The sequence below is a fragment of the Rhinolophus hipposideros genome, assembly GCF_964194185.1.
Source record: "Rhinolophus hipposideros genome assembly, chromosome: 23".
Classification (NCBI taxonomy): Eukaryota; Metazoa; Chordata; class Mammalia; order Chiroptera; family Rhinolophidae; genus Rhinolophus; species Rhinolophus hipposideros.
The window spans coordinates 29,800,940-29,817,625 of NC_138069.1; the positions used below are offsets into that span (position 1 = coordinate 29,800,940).

Sequence of the window (16,686 nt, forward strand, 5' to 3'; positions counted from 1 at the left end):
GTGACTCATGGCTGCCATGTTTGGACAGGGCAGATACAGAGCACTCCTACTGTCACAAGATGTTCTCCAGAGGTACATTCTCCAGAGGGTATTTGCGGAGGGCTGCCTCTCGCAGAAGAAGTGAGTGCTCTTCAGGTGTCAGCAGTCCCCAGCCAGCCCACTTCAGTCCTTGACATTACCTGTGTGACCCCCGTAGGCATTTGAATTTGAGAATCTGGTCTACCATGTGCCTCTGGGTTTCTACTTCATCTTACAATGTTTTGAAAAATACCACTACCCCTATCCCATCAGAAAGATATAAATGGAGTAAGAGCTGGAAGTGGTCTGAAAAGAGATTAAAGGAGGGATAATAAACCTGGAAAATGGTGTGTGTGTGTGTGTGTGTGTGTGTGTGTGTGTGAGATCAGTGCTTCCTTGGTGGGAACTGTTCAAGCAGGAAGCAAACTATGGCTCCTATGGCTCGAAGGTGCTATGTATATGTAATCAATACCCAGCCAAAGATGAGCAAATGCAACTGTCAAAATGGAATAATTCCTGAGCCTGTGACCTGCAGGGGCCACAGGTAACATAAATGATGGGACTGGGTAGGGCCTGATGAACTAGGGTCCTGGGGAGAACAGATGCCAGATTAAGGGGCAGGCGCCCCTAAGCTTCTGTTGAATATTACAGTCAGTGGAGATGGGCGTGCATCTCTGATTTTTCCAGAAAACTCAGGAATCCAGATGTTTTGTAAATCTCCCAATTGTAGCTCCATTTTTTAAAGAAACACTGTCCAAGAAAAACGAAACAGTTTTGCCAGTCAGATTCAGGCCCCAGGTGCCAGTTTGCCAAGTCTGAGCCCACAGGTTGGCAGCACAGCAGAGATCAACTTGCCTGAGGCTGATTCAAGAGACGATCAAGAAAACGTGTTTACAGGTTCAGGGTTGGGGAAACCATGCCACGATCCAGGGCCACTGGTTACAAAGGTCCAGGCCCATCACATCTGTCTACAGTGTCAGTGACAGAGCAGCAGAAAGCACTGGTCTCTTCGATCCTATGATTCCCAGACTTTGGTGGACACAGGAATCCCTTAGGGATTCCCCAAATCCTGGTGCCCAGGTCTCCCCCAGCCCAGGGGAGTCCAATGTGCAGCAAAGTTTGTCAGCCACTACACTAGGGCACTCTCTCTAAGAACCTGGCTCCACAATGCTGATAAAGCTGGTCTTTGGTGGAAAAAAACATGCCTCATAGAAGGCAAGAATATTTCAATTTTAAATATTGAATGTTTTCTCACGACTGGTAGAAAATGAATCCAGGAGCAAAAAGCCTAAACCCCTCCTTAGTCACTTCGGTCTTATGCATAATAGACTTCATGAGCAGGCACGGGCAAATAGAGAAGATGGGCTCCCTATCATTCCACTTCATTGTTCTTATTTGATGGTGCGTCTTCCAAATGCACTATGAGAGCTCTAGGAAGGCAGGGAGTATGCCTGGCGTTGAGCTCATGTCTAGTACCTAGGAGTTACAAACATGTTGATTAGATGCCATGGGGACATAGGGAAGGCAAGCTAATTGGGGATGGGGAGGAGGTAGGGTGGGATACTGGTTGAAGCTGTTTCTACAACACTTGACATAGAACTGAGAAAATACCAGTTGCCCGTGTCAAAGAATAGAGTTGGGGTTTAACAGAGATCATTTGTGGTGGCTACTGAACGAATGAAACCTGCAAAGTACCCAGCCCACCGATATCTACAGGAAGCAGTCCCTAAGATGTCTTTTCTAACCACCATCTCTGACTTGAAGTATAAGAATGAAAAATTCTGAAAACAACGTGCCTGTGAATAGGCACACATTATAATGTTCGACTCTGAAGCCAAACTTCCTGGGTTCAAATACTTACCACTTTGGACTTGGAGCAAATCATTAAACTCCTCTATGCTTCAGTTTCCTCATCTAGAAAATAGGGATGATAATACCTACCTCAGCGGGTGAGTGTAAGCAAGTTATTTTTTTGTAAAGGGATTAAAAGAGTACCTGGCACAAGGCAAGTATCAGCTATTCTTTTGTTGGAGAATATCAGAAAAAAAGAACATCGTGCTAGTTTTGGATTTACATGTCAGATCTATAAAAAACAAGAACCATGAGCTCAGTTAACTTGAAAACTGAGTTCAAAGGGCCATGGCTCAAACCCTAAGGGGGAGAGAGGGGAGACAGTTCCTTAGTTCTGTTTAAGTCTCTTTAATCCCATGGTAGTAGTCACTAGAAGGACTGGGTGATTCCGTGAGAATGATCATGTACACATTGGTCCCCTAACCCAATGCCAGGGGTGGTTGGCAGGAGACCCTCAAAGTCCATGTCCTACAAGGGTGCATTATTAATTGTACCTTCATATTGGATTCTAAATGTATCACACTGACAGATCGCCAAAGGCTGGTTTATTTCCAGAATTCTATGGTTCTTTAGTTCTGTATGCTTGTGGGAAAAACTGACAATGTTTTACCTTTAAATATAGTTTCAGACATTTCTGGGTGGTTAGTCAACCCAAACGGTCGGTAGACTAGGCCAGATCTCACGCGTGCACCTGGCACTGATGTACTGGGCAGGCTTTGCTACTCCACTGCAGAAACCCTGTAAAAGCTGTTAAACCTGCTGCAATCCTTAACCACAGATGTTCCTCAGGGGCAAATGTCTTCATGTGTATTTCTTCTCTAAGAATCTTCTTCCATAAGCAGTATTTCCAAAACCAAGGAACACCCTCTCATCAATAGAGCAGGAATATTTGCTCTAGATCAAAGGTTCTCACATCTCCGTGGGATCAGAATCATCGGCAAAATTTGTAAAAAGGTAACAGATGCTGTCTCCATCCCAAACCTACCCAAACAAAATCTGTGGGGTCGGGCCCAGGATTCTGTATGCTTCCCACCTGCTTCCAAAGACCATCAAAGATGGAGAAACACTGGCCTAAGTTCATGCAACAATTTGGCGGTATCAAGAGTGCAAAATTCAGACACAGACCTAAATTGAAAACGGATTCCAATAAAACACTAGGTCATTTTTTTTAACTGAACTACGGTAATTACAGAAAAATGAAAATAGACCCTACACTTTCACAAATGAACATCAGATTTATCTACATTGCTTCTGGTTCTCTTATATTTTTCACTTCAATCAATGCAGAATGTTTGCACTTTACAATTGCACTAAATGAGAAGCCAAACTTGCCCAGTAACCACAGCATCTCTTATGCAAAAAAAAAAAAAAGAGTTTGTTGACAACAATGTAATTTTCAAAAGCAGGCCGTGGTGGGGAGGGGACCCGGGTGAATTAGAAATCCTACTTGACCCACCTCAGCTCCTGTCAACTGTTACCAGGCAGGAATGAGTAACTTCATGCAGCCGGCTCTTCCAATTTTCCAAGAGAAGCTGGAAAATTGAGTTTGTATGTATAAGCTTGCAATTTTTTAAATGGTTGGCAACCAATTCAAATGTTTTTGAAAATATCATTTTAAAGTGCACCACTGAGGCCAAACCATAAAACAAAGCAAAATTCATCAGCCCAGATTTCACCTGTATGCCCCAGATTTGTAATCTCTGTTCTAGAAGCTCCAAGTTCGGTATCTGAATTCAGTGAGACCATCAAAAACCACTCACAGAAATGACTTCATCTAGCTGGCATGTAATGTTCTGCTCTCTGCCTCTAGAACAACACTCTCTGCCACTTTTGAATTACAGGGTTTCTACAAGGAGCCACATCCTAAGTTCATTTGTTCACTCACTAGATACTTAAGAGGCCTGCCCTGAGCCAGGCACTGGCAACACAGTGGTGAATCAAACCTTAGCTAAGTTTAACATTTGCATAGCACATAAAAATATATGTGAGATTCATCACCTAGTCTGTGGTAAAGATTAATACAGATGGACAAAATCTTCAGAACAGAACAATACCTCGGAGATCATTTTTTCAGATGAGGCTGAAGCCCAGAAAAACAAAGGTTAGCCAAGTATCACACAGCTTGAAAGGGAATAAAAATTATAGCTCAGAGCTCCTGCTTTTTGAGTCAAGGCTCCTCTCACCCCTCCCAATGCCTCTTTCCCTAAATCCAAAGGGACTAATAAAGGATTGTCAAAGGAAACTAGCAGGCTTGACGCCACTCAGAGAAATGACTTCAGTTTGGCAAGTTCTCATTTGGAAAGGAACAGAATATTCCATCTAGAGTTGGCTCAGCATTTCTTTTACATTCATGGAGATGATTATTTCCAGGAAGTCAGAAGCCATACTGTCTTACCTTAGAACATACAAAACAATATGAAAACAAGGAGTTGCTTGTATCTATTAGGAACAGAAAGAAAAAGTAAGGGTCAAATTGCCATCATTCATTAAAAAATAGAAAGAGAACAGCAGTGTCACTGTTGGGAAGACCAAGGAAAACAAGCAGGATGCCAGCCTTGTAATTGACAGCAGGGTTTTCAGTCTTCACTAGGAATGTCCTACCTTGACTTTCAACTTTGCCCATATACTGCAACGGAACGCCGAACCCACTAGGGTTGAGAAAGGCAGTTTCTGAGGGGCCACAAGAACGGCTGTTTCCATAAGCGGGCCCTAGTATTTTTGATTATTTTCTAAGCAAGTACTTCCTGTAAGATGAATCCCTATTGTTAAATGTCAGTTTCCTGTCTTCAAAGGAGGTAGAAACCGGTGTGCCTTAACTGATGAAATTACAAAACTGGAATCTATTTGAATTTCAGAAGCGGAATGATAAGCAGTTGATTTTAAAAAGAGAAGTGGAAATGCCTCTGGGTGTGTGGGTGTGCTTGTCAATGGGTTCTGCTACCACCCAATATAAAAGTAACTTGAAAAAACTAATTCTAAAAGTGAGATTATCGGTGATTTCTATGCTTTTCAAATACTGAATGTCCCAGGTAATACGCAGTGTTAAAAAATATGCAGTTAAAAAAAGTATTTTGAAAAGTCATTTAGCATGAATAAAAACCTTGTAATTCCTACTTTCAATGTGACACAATTCTAAAATCTTTCTTCAAATCTAGAACCTATTTAAAATCTCTATTTTTATGAAAACCAAAGTGGAAGCAACAGAATGTAAAATTTGTTTCTTACAGGTGTTTTTTTTTTTTTTTTCAAAATTGGCACACAACTTATTGATACTTAATAAGGCTCCTGTCCCATTAACACAGTCATGGACAAAACCCTCCCTTTTAATCTGAGAAACCACAAAATTTTTCCTTCTCTATGAATCAACTACATTCACAATTTGACATGTTAAAACCTTTCAGGAAAGCAGTGTGTCGATGTAAAATGCTCATGAAAACATGGCATATTTCAGAGCAAATATGGAAGCCCTATTGAGGGACCGCAGGAAGCGTCACGTTCAGTCCAATGCTTGAAAATCAGACCTCTGGAGACATACTGTGCAAACCGCTAGATTTAGATCACTAGGACAAGTTTTATAAAATGAAAAACACCACTCACTAGAAATATGTGTTAACTATCGTGTTTCCCTGAAAATAAGACCTAGCTGGACCATCAGCTCCAATGCGTCTTTTGGAGCAAAAATTAATATAAGACCCGGTATTATATTAATTATATTGTTATACACCGTCTTATAGCAAAATAAGACCAGGTCTTATATTAATTTTTGCTCCAAAAGACACATTAGAGCTGATGGTCTGGCTAGGTCTTATTTTCGGGGAACCACGGTAGTATGACGGTTTAGACTGTTTAGTACTAACTTTGGTGTCCAAGTTCATAAGGTAATAAAAAGTTTTTAAGACAAAAGTGATCGTGGGTGAAAATATGTACACAGTCTGAAAAATAGTGGAAATCATTATGTGGACAGGAAAAGTGGCCTAAAAAGGGCTCATAAGGGATGCGATAGTTTCTCACTCAATTTGATCAAGTATAATAGAAGGGAAATCTAAATATTTTGTTTTCTCTTCAGTAGTACAAATGAGGTAGCTAAACTTTATGTGTTCTTCTTAGGTCAAAAGTTGGGCAGTGTGTTGGAAACTTACAAAAATGGCTGAAAAACAGAAATCTGAAAGACAAATGGCATTATCCAATGCTACCGTCCCAGCATATTGCAACAAGGAACAAATGAAGTCAGAGGTTCTCAGCTGATATATTTTGAGCTCCTAAAGTTAGGTGTTGCTTCAACTGAGGGGTGGTCATCATCAGAACTGCTAGTATGTTCTTTCTAGGCCACAGAAGAAAAGCCTGAACTGCATCCTACTGTGCTGGTGGGGCCATAGCTCTGGCCACAGGGTGGGAAGCAGAAGGGACATGCGCCCCCTGCTGGGAGGAGCGCGCCATTGCTAACGTACAGCCTTCCAGAGCCCTTTCTCTCTGCCAAGACCATCAGCAAGGTTCAGTGGCTGTTCCATCAGCGTAGATCCCTGAGTGTCTGCACTGCATAGAGCACCCCTGCCAACCTGCAAACAGACACATATGCAACGTGTGTGAGACATAAACCTCTGTCGTTACTACAACATAAGATAGTTCTCCTGACTGAAACAAAAGGATACACACTGATAGTATTATTTGTCGACCAGGCTGCTGAGCTGACTTGCTAAACAGAGCTGGGGTCCCTGTGCTATTAGGAGATAAAGAAGTGTATTATAAGTGAAACTTCATGCCAAAGAAGTCTCTACTTTTATTAAGATACCTGAGTACTTTTCCTTAGTCTATATGAGAGTTCTTTGGTCAGAAGTATAAACAATTCTAAAGGCTGGCCAAGTTCACCATGCCATAAATGATTTCACTTTATCCGCAATTTTATGCCACTTTGTCTGCAGTTTTATGCCTTCAAAAAAGGCACCAAAAAGTTTACTATTCGAACATGTACCTTTTACACAAAGGCTGAAAAGAACGTTTTTTAAATCAGAGATCACAGCTAGGTCTGTGAACAGCCTGACTACCACTAGAGGGAGCCATCTGCTCTGTTTTCTGCCTAAGGACTCACAAGGATGGTGGGAAACCTCCAGCTCTACCTGGGGAGAAATTCTACTCGAGCCATTTCTTTTCTAAACGTAAAATTGTGCTGGTGTCAGTTCCGTTGGGCAAAATCACCCAAGAAGCTCTTAAATGCACGTTCTTAGGCATCCCCCAAAAGCTGATTCAGTAGGTCTGAAGTGGGGTTCAAGATAGTGTAATTGTTTAAAAAGCTTCCCAGATACTTCTGCTGCGGAGCTAGGTCAGCTGCCACTGGTAAAGAAGACGTCACAGGGTTAGCCCTTGCCAATCAAAGTGTTTTGCCATCTCCAGGGCATTTCTGACAGGGACCAAAATATAAGAAGCCCAGCTGGATAAAAAGAAAAACCTCCTAAGAGGAGAATTTCAACAAAACACAATAACAACAATAATCACAGGAAGAAAACAGTTATCTTCAAATTTAAATTTATTAAGACATTCAGCTATGTCTGTCAGTCTACATCCAAATTTGCTACTAAAAATAAAATAAAGTCACGTCCCACATTAGGAATAATACCAAGTCTGAAAAACACTTTTGGAGCCAAGCCTATTGTATAAATAAATGACTAGTTTCTTTTCATATCAAAATTCCCATAAAAAAATTACATTCCCCCCCCCAGTTCTACCTATAGCCATGATGAATGTAAAAATTTAAATATGACACATCCTTGACAAAGAAAAGGTGCAAAGTCTATTAACAGCTTTAAAAGTGGCATTTGCAGAGTGTGATCATACAGTTATGTACTCATTCCCAAAGTGCAAATATTGCCATAATTTAACACTGTTTTGATTCAGTTGCAAGAATTAAACATTACACAGGATTGGAAAGTACACGTCAGGCCTTTATCAGCGCCCTAAAGCCCTTCCCACTTTGGCCTCCCACACTACCGTGGACTCCAAAGTGTTCATTAGAGTTTTAGTTTACTTCACACAGCCAACACAGTATACAAATATTAACAAAAGTCTCATATACATCAAAATATTGAAGACTCCATCAGAAAATTCAAGAGTCTCAGATTACATGAATGCACCCGCAAGGCCCAAGTGCCCACCCACCCCTCCCCTAAAGCACATACGAAGTATGAGCGTGCTTCAGTTTCGGAATACAATCAACCCTTTGACATCTTTGATTTCCATCAGTGCTGTACAAAACTCAATAATCACCGAATGAGTTCCAATTAACTGAGGGAAATGGGTGGAAAAAGGGGTGGGTCACTACTCATACTCTGTAATAAGAATGATCCTGTCCCACAGAAGTGAAATGTCAGTTGCACTTCTGCCTGCTTCTTCCCATGTTGTCCTTATGCTCTTTATCCTCCTTTCTTTAGCGCCTTTCAGACACTCAGATCTGATTTTACTTATCCCTTACATATCAGGGGCAGTTCTGAAGTTGTTGAGGTTGAATTTCCTTGGCAAACCTCTACAAAACATCAGCATAGGATATATAAATATATTTTGATTAGCATACATTGCAAAATTTCTCCCACAATGTCAAGGGCATGAAAGCAGGTGGTCTCCACTGACAGTACTGCTGGATTAGATCCATGGAATGTCAAGTTTCCTACCTCATCACTTCCTACATTCATTCCTCAAATCTGAGCGCAAATTCCATTGGGTGTGAATGCCCCTCCAGAGTACCACAGCGCTACTCCTGCTGCTTTTCTTCTGGGCTCACCTCAACAGGACATGCTCCATCTTTTGCACTAGAAGGATATTCCTTGGGCTCACAAGTCCCTTCCTGGCTATCTGATTTGCTGGCAGTGCACTCATTATTGTCCCTAGAACCTTCTTGCATCCCAGCCCCTCGAGGACGCTCTTGAGCTGGGGGTTCAGTACCTTCCTGAAGTACGATGTTTTGCTCAGCTCCAGCATGAGGCTGTGGAACCGGCTCTGTCCCTAACCCTGGAAGCTGGGAGGAGTTTTTGAGGTGGCAGTGGCACAGAGGGCAGGTCTCCTGGACATACAGCCATTTCTTGAGACAGCCTGCGTGGAAGAAATGACTGCAAGGCGTGATCACAGCAGATTTCATGTCCTAAAAGGGAGGAAAAGAAGATACCTCCTAAGTGTCTATTATCTAAAATCTTTGCTGCTACCCCCAAAAGTAATAGTTGTAACATTTCTTTCCCACAAATTACTCATAGAAAATTTGTAATATAGATCTTGGAATGAAACTCATTTTATATTTTAGTATTATTGCTCTTGTCATCAGAGACCCCTTTATACAAATAATGCAAGAACCACTCGCTAATTTTTAAAAATAAGTGAAAACCAAAAACGAGGAAGAAACCACCTTCTTAACTGGGTTCCGCTTTGTATGCAACATGAGGGTTACACAACTGCAGAGTATGATTTCTGGGTCTCCATCAGGATGGCTTGAGTACAATGAGAACCTCAGAAAATATAATGAAGACAGGACTTTTCCAGCTATGCTTCAACAGTTGAAGATTATTCCATGACGAGATTATCAGCAAGGACACAAAATCAGCTACATAATACCAGGGTATTGGCAAGGAAGTGAAAATTCATTAGGGACAAGGTACATATCCGATTTTGAAGACATGGTCTGTATAAGCCAGTGTTTCTCAACTTGCATCGGAATCACCTGGAGGGTTTGATACCGTGCATATTCTTGGGCCACCCCAGACTTATGGAACCAGGAAGCTGAAGATGACAAAATCTACATTTACAGCAAACCACCTCTGTGACTTTTATACACACTCGATTTCAATAACCACTGGAACATGAGGTGGTATACTTTGCATTAATATTCTTGCTTAAGATATATTTGGGGAGGGACGGCTGAGGACATGAAGTTTAAATTTAAGAACATACATCTGGTGACTCAACCATTAGTTTTGTTTAAAGTCCCAAAAAAGGGAGTTGTGGCTATCACAGAAATTCCTTGCCAAGAGCTGGTAACATCTGGGAGTCAACTTTTAAGCAGAAAGCCATCCAAGGAAAAGCAGCCAGCTGGGAACTTAAGCATTTTGACTTTCATTTTTTTGTGTGGTATTCGCAGGTAGTTCGAGCACCTCAAAAAAAGTGATGTGACAACAGGAAATACAAAAAAGGACTCTTCAGTCCCAGAGATAGACTAAGACATACGTGCTGAAGCTGATGTGCCATGAATCTGTCTTTGTTGTGCTTTGCACTCTGCGTACAACAAGGTACCAAGCACCGAGGAGCCAGAACTAAAATGATGACCCCTTAACTTGGGGGAATCTACATTATGCCTCAGTCCCCTCATATACAAAAACAACCTGGAAAACATTATTCTGCTAGTACCCAAAAGTATATTCTAGTAACAACAAAAAGTTGCAGTTGCAATCTACTCTTAGAAAAAAATGCTGATTCTAGATCGTCTTAAACACACAAATACATGCACACACTATGTAAACTATAAAGCAGCCTTGGAGAAAGAACACCCGCTGTATACTCCTGCCCACTATCTAGTTTTATTCCACCAGCCCACACTCCAAGAGAGATTTTAAAGGAACAAGTTCTGCTGTAGCCGTAATTTCTGTCCACGCTTTCAAGAGTACAGCTTAGCTGTAAAAGCTGCTACTCAACCATCCTCTTGCACAGGTGACTGGTGACTAAACTCTCAACCTATTTTTTGTTGTTATATTTTGAAGCTGATTTAAATACCACCTTTCACTTTTTAATAAAAGGCAACCATCAACTATATATGGCACATATGCCAAAGATGCTATTAGCCCAATTGCAATGGTCCACCAACTGGTTGCCTCTACCATACCTCCCTGCACCCCAACCCACACAGAGGCTTGTACCCACCTCAGATATCCATCTACCCACAAGTGGGCATGTACTCTCTCCACCTACAAAAAGTAAATGAATACTTCCTTCCCCACCTTGGGAATACCAGAAGGAAAAGAGTCAGAATCTTGGCACACCACTTTTCAGAAGTTGCTGACTCCTGATTGATAGTATATATTTGATAGTACATATATATGTGTGTGTAAATTTATTCAGGAGTAAAATATAAAGTACACCTGACCTGTTTTTCCTTTGTTTATGGGTGAGCAATGTTGAAAATAACAATCAATTAGAATTTGAGGGACTAAGTTAAAAACTTAATTTAGAAATAAAATGGAAATTCTTTTATCAGGTCTCCTAGTTTCTGAGGCCCACTTTCTTTGCACCCAGGGGGTAATTCTGCCTGGAAATTTAACGTGAACCCAGTTAATGTGGTTAAAGCCCCAAGGGATACATCACATGAGCCCCGCCCAAATGGCTTCTTACAGTGCGAGTTACCTGATAACAGATGGCACAGATATCATTGTGTTTCTCAAGCTGCTCTTTTGTAGCGAGGGGTAACGATTTAATCTTATTCACAGCATCCCTGCGGAGAAGGAAGCTCTTCCACCCTAGCTGGGCCCGAAGCCACACATTATAATAGGAATGGATGAAGATGATCATGGAGCCCATCACTGTCCATTCTCCGAAGATGGTCTCGGAGACTCCATAGGCCACCACGCAGAGGGCCACAAGAAACTCCAGCAGGCGGTAAGTGCCATTCACATAGTAGATTACATCATCCATGTTTTCCACCGGCTCTTTTCTGAATTCTTCAACCATAAATAAGACATAAATAAAAAGTGTTCCCAGAACCTGTCAAAAAAAAAAAGTATATTAAAACAATATGATCACTAAGAAACATTTTTCATAGACTTTAAACAATAACACACTGCTAATACTTTTAGGATGCCATGTTAATATGTATAGGAGACAATGATGCAATTAAAATGGGGATGATCTCAGTAATCCAGGTATTAGAAACCAAGAAGTCATACCTTGAGACATAACTTCCCTAAAAGATTCTGATTAGTAATTAGTTTTCCCTGACTCATCCCTTCCCCTTATTCCCTAGGTTGCCAAAACCCATCAAAATTCTATCTGCATTTTCCTAATTCTGTAGTCATACTTGTTCCTCAACTTAAAGGAACCTTTTCTTCTATAAGGAACAATGAATAAATCTTTATTGCCAGTGCTATATTTGTTTTTACTTCTTACTAATCAGGCCGCAAAGATCCATCTTCAAGTTTCAATAAGATTCATTTCCAGGTCAATATGAGGTGTGTGTGTGTGTCTGTGTGTGTGTGTGTGTCTGTGTGTGTGTGTGTGTGTGGTGTGTAGTATATATCGGGTCTGTAATATACAAACATTATATATATATATGTGTACGTGTATAAACCTATACACACACACACACACACACACACAAAATCATAAACCCGTGGATATTTTTGAGTAGGTATATACTAAAAAACTGTGCTCCAAATGAACTGTAAAATCTTTTACAGTTACTTACATAACATGTCTGTATCATACCATTCTGAAAAGAAACTGCAAAGTTTAATTACCTTGATAAAAAATAAAAGAGGGACATAGGTCTAGTATTTTAATAACCTCCTTTCTGACTCCTATGCTCAAATAATTGTAATGTATTCTAGTAAAGAGAATGGGAAGCACACCTAAATAGGCCGCTTATAATTATTAATCTTGAAACAGTTTAACTCCTTTTCTAGAAGGAAAAATTAGAAAATCAGTTATTATATAAAGTTAATTAATTCTTCAAGGCTTACCTGAAGAGAGGTGAGAATACTGCTAGAAATAATGATAAGAAGCCAAAAATCCATGTGGAAAAACTGGCAAATCATATAGGCCATATATGCAGGGAATATCAGCAAAAATAAACAAAGACTCACAGCTCGGAAGTGTTTCCATAAACTCCTAGAGAAAGCAAAGTATTCTTTTAGAGCGCCTGTTACTAGTAGCACAATTACATTAGCAACTAATAGGTCCTGTGCCATGCTTAAATGTCACAAATACTGTACTGAGCACCCTTCTCCACGCCAGTCACTGTACTACACTTCGGGGCAAGTCATATCCTAGGCTTGGTCTTTCAAAGTCACCTGACTCATCTTTTTCTCTTAGTCTCTACATTTACTCAACTGCCAAATACCATCAATTCTTTTGTTTCTCAATAGTTTGCTTTCAGTTTCATTCCCAGTCCAAGTGCTTTCAAAGTGCGTTCAGGCTTTTGTAGCATGAAACCTTAACAATTTTAACAGTAATTTGTGTTCTTAAGTCACATGCCATCCTCTCCCCATCCATTCCAGCCTGTGATGCAAATCTCTCCTCCTGTGAGTGCAGTGTCACTGGGAGGAACGCTCTCTGATGAGCACGCTCTCTGATGAGCACGTATATCCATCCTCGTATCAGCTGAGGTTGGGAAAACACTGAGAACCACAGTGCTGTAAGAACCACTAGCTGGTGGTCCTCTTCTCCCAGCCCCGATGTATCCTGGGCACCGCCATCCAGATCAACCTTCTGAAAGCTCCACCAGGGTAAACTCGTCAACACCTTCTCTAAGCTTCCTGGCCTGGGATCTAAGGACCTCCACTCCCAATGTTTTGGTCCAAACTTGTCACTATAGTGTTCCTCACTATAAGCAAGTATGGTTAGTTAATTAACTGTCCTCCCAGAAAAAAGGAAGCCTTCACTCCACTCCACTCTCTTTCTAAACCCTTTAAGCTGGCTCAACTAAACAAATCTATTTATACAGGTAACATAAATCTTTTCTCAAGGAATCACCTACCCTCTCAGAATTCTTAACGCCTGTACCAACCAATCATACACTAAATTGCAATATTATTTCAATTATATAGATATTTATAAATATGTATTTTAAATATTATATATTGTATGCGTACGTTATATGTCATATATATTATATATATGCACGTTTATATATGACACACACATAAAAGTCTTATCACCCAAATTTAAACTCCTTGAAAAAAGAATGACTCCTTTATACAGGCCAGATCCTAAGCACTAAGGCTCATTTGAAGTAAGTGCCCAATAAAACTTGGAAATTTATTTTTGCTTGGTATTTTTCAAATTATTTTCCATCTTTTACTACCTTTTCTTACCTATCCACCCAAGTGCAAAGCCCTATGATGTAAGCAGGACAAAAGTTATCATGGTTATTTCACAGGGCAATAGTTACATGTCTAACTTTATTCTTTTAAGACATGCAACAAATCAAGAGATGACTTAGATTTCAGTTTCTGATTCCACTTGAACCCTACTTGTTGTCAATAGTGGAATACACACACTGGAGGAGACCCCTAGATATGGCAAAAAGAGAAGGAACATAATTTTTTCTTTTGTTTACCTCTTCAGACATTGTAATATTCTAATAGATCATTCCTTAAATGTACCCCAATTTAAGACAGATTGTATACCAACTTCTAAAAGATAAATAAATATACAAAAACCCTCCCCAACAAGTGCCTTAAATAGAGCTTTGAAAAATCTTTGTGTGCAATAAAGGTGTGATTTCCCCCTTACAAGTTTACTTATAGAACTATTTACCTTATGTAACCAATTTATAAGCAAATAGATAATGTAGGACCTTATTACCTCCACTGAGGATTAAAAAAAGAAAAAACTAGATACTTCCATTTCCTGGGTAAATAAAAGCCAAAGTTGGAGTAATTTTTTAACACAATGATCTAGAAAGAAATCAGCATGAGCCCCAAACAGCTTTCCCCACTCTTAAAAACAAAATTACAATCTATGTAAACAGAACAGAAACTTAAAATTATTACTTAATGATTTCCTATAAAACATGAACAGATTATTTAAAAATAATTATAAGGAAATGTGGATTTCAATCAAAATAGTTTAAAACTCATGGTTGCAACAAAATTAAGCTGTTTTAATTAAATATCGGCATCTGTAATATGTACTCAAATCTATGCAAAGCATCTCAAGAAAAAAAGAGGAAGAAGGAAAAATAACCACACAAAGTTAAGTACTACTCTGTGTGGGACTCTCTATAATTGGTAATGCAGTGAAGAAAGTGCATTATCACTATGGTAAAAATTAAAGCCAGGCACTTTTGGAAAGTGTTTCACATTATTTCTTGCCTAACATTTTTATTATCAGAAGTTAAGAGACAAACATAAACCTGTCAGCTCTGCTTTGAGATCCAAAACTTTATTTTTTTAAAGAAAGGCAGGCAGGAAGGAATTACTGTGACAGTAGCTATACTGTTAGGTGATAAATTTTAAATCATCTTCTTCAATAGGGCAATTTGCCTTAAAACTTTAAATGTATTTTTCAAAATTAAGCTACTTATTTATATGAAGTAGGTATGTATTTACATATACACACATTTATACACATACACAGAAAAGTATACACATTATATAAAGTTTTAAATTTATGTCTAATTTTTGTATTATATACACACAAACATATATATACATAACATCCTAATTTAGGCAGTTAAAATTCAATAAAAATCTTATGGGCATGTAATTTTGTATTTTTTCTTTCTTTTCCAAAGTTTCTATAGTATTATATTAACCTTATTAATATATGCTAAGCTGATTACAATAATTATTAATACTAAAGCATAGTGCTAGAGATGATAAAATAGTAATTCTACTTAAATCCAAAACAACACAATTTAAGTGGCTACTAAGTGAGTTCACCATTGTTCTTAGAACATTGTAAATGCTTCTAAGAAACCTTGGAAGGGTTTCTTATCTGGGGATAAAAAGATAAATCTGATGAACTATAATTAAAATGTTGATTTGAAATGTTTTTAAAACCTGCTGTCAAAATTCTATCTCCCAAAAGACTGTCCGCTCCCTCTTAAAACACGACCAATGAAGCAATTAATGCAGGTATTTCAAATAATCAATAATCAGAGTGTAGGTAGATGCTGGAAAAAACCAGTAGCACTGAATATGAAGCAATTCCTTATTGAATGTCCTTATATAAACCACAATTTAAGCCAAAATAGTATTTTAAAGAACTAAGTAATAATTGGAGTTTTTCCTTAAGAAAATTTCTATAATATGAGATGAACATAAATCCAGCTATGAATTTTATCTGGTACCATAAGGTGTAAAGAATCCCTATTCTAACCTTAGTAAGTTGTAACTGTCTACAAGGCTATCTGAGATGTCTATCTTTACTACTGCCTAACAGTCTTTATTTTTTTCTTTCATTTACATTTCTCTCAATGCTTTCTCTCCTTTAGCATCACACAGAATAAAATTATGTATTATTTGCTATATGTACTGGAATAAATTTTAAGCTCTGTGTCCTTAATTTTTAAATGTATTAAATTTCTCTGAAGAAGTTGATTTGTAACTACATGGCCTTGGATGTGACTTCTAAGTGTAGGAATCTTGAGAGAGGAAAAACAGAAAAGTAAAACATAATACCAATTATTCATCCATTTTCTGCCTCTAAACATCTTCAGACAACACATTCATGTAAAGAATATTACAAAAATTTCTTTTAGAAAGTTTCTTACTTGTCTCTAGATGCTCCCAGCGCCAAAACAATAGGATCTGCAATCTCTAACATAGACTGTAGGATAGAAGCTACCACAATGAAAAGGATAATACTGAGCAGGAATGCTCGGTGAACAACCTGGAGCTCTATCAGACCCGTCTGCACGGCCAGGATTAACAGCGTAACTCCTTCTGTCATGCCCCTAAAAAGCATACGTTTTCAGAAAAACCAACAAACACTAATCAGAATCTCATTTAATTCCAACAGAAAATAATCTAAATGCTTAGACTGTTGTTACATATTTGTGATCTTCAAATGAAAAATACCTGATCGGAATATTAACTTATCATATAACATCAATGCAATACTATATACAGT

At 39.0% G+C, this 16,686-nt stretch overlaps 1 protein-coding gene across 13 annotated transcripts in view; it reads right to left on the bottom strand.

Moving 5' to 3' along the window:
* The window catches only part of RNF145 (ring finger protein 145), a 67,438-nt gene that overhangs the window by 15,451 nt on the left and 35,301 nt on the right, over positions 1-16,686 (bottom strand). For 4 of the 13 annotated variants that reach the window (XM_081035686.1, XM_081035692.1, XM_081035691.1 and 1 more), the window contains 4 exons: positions 16,328-16,510; positions 12,570-12,717; positions 11,239-11,595; positions 8,471-8,995 (listed from right to left, as the gene is read on the bottom strand). In XM_081035686.1, coding sequence (XP_080891812.1) covers positions 8,609-8,995; positions 11,239-11,595; positions 12,570-12,717; positions 16,328-16,510 — 1,075 coding nt within the window. In that variant the 3' untranslated portion in view covers positions 8,471-8,608. Of the gene's footprint in view, positions 1-5,116; positions 6,426-7,372; positions 8,384-8,470; positions 8,996-11,238; positions 11,596-12,569; positions 12,718-16,327; positions 16,511-16,686 lie in introns of those variants that run through there. The other 9 variants (XM_081035694.1, XM_081035695.1, XM_081035696.1 and 6 more) reach the window with 6 other exon arrangements.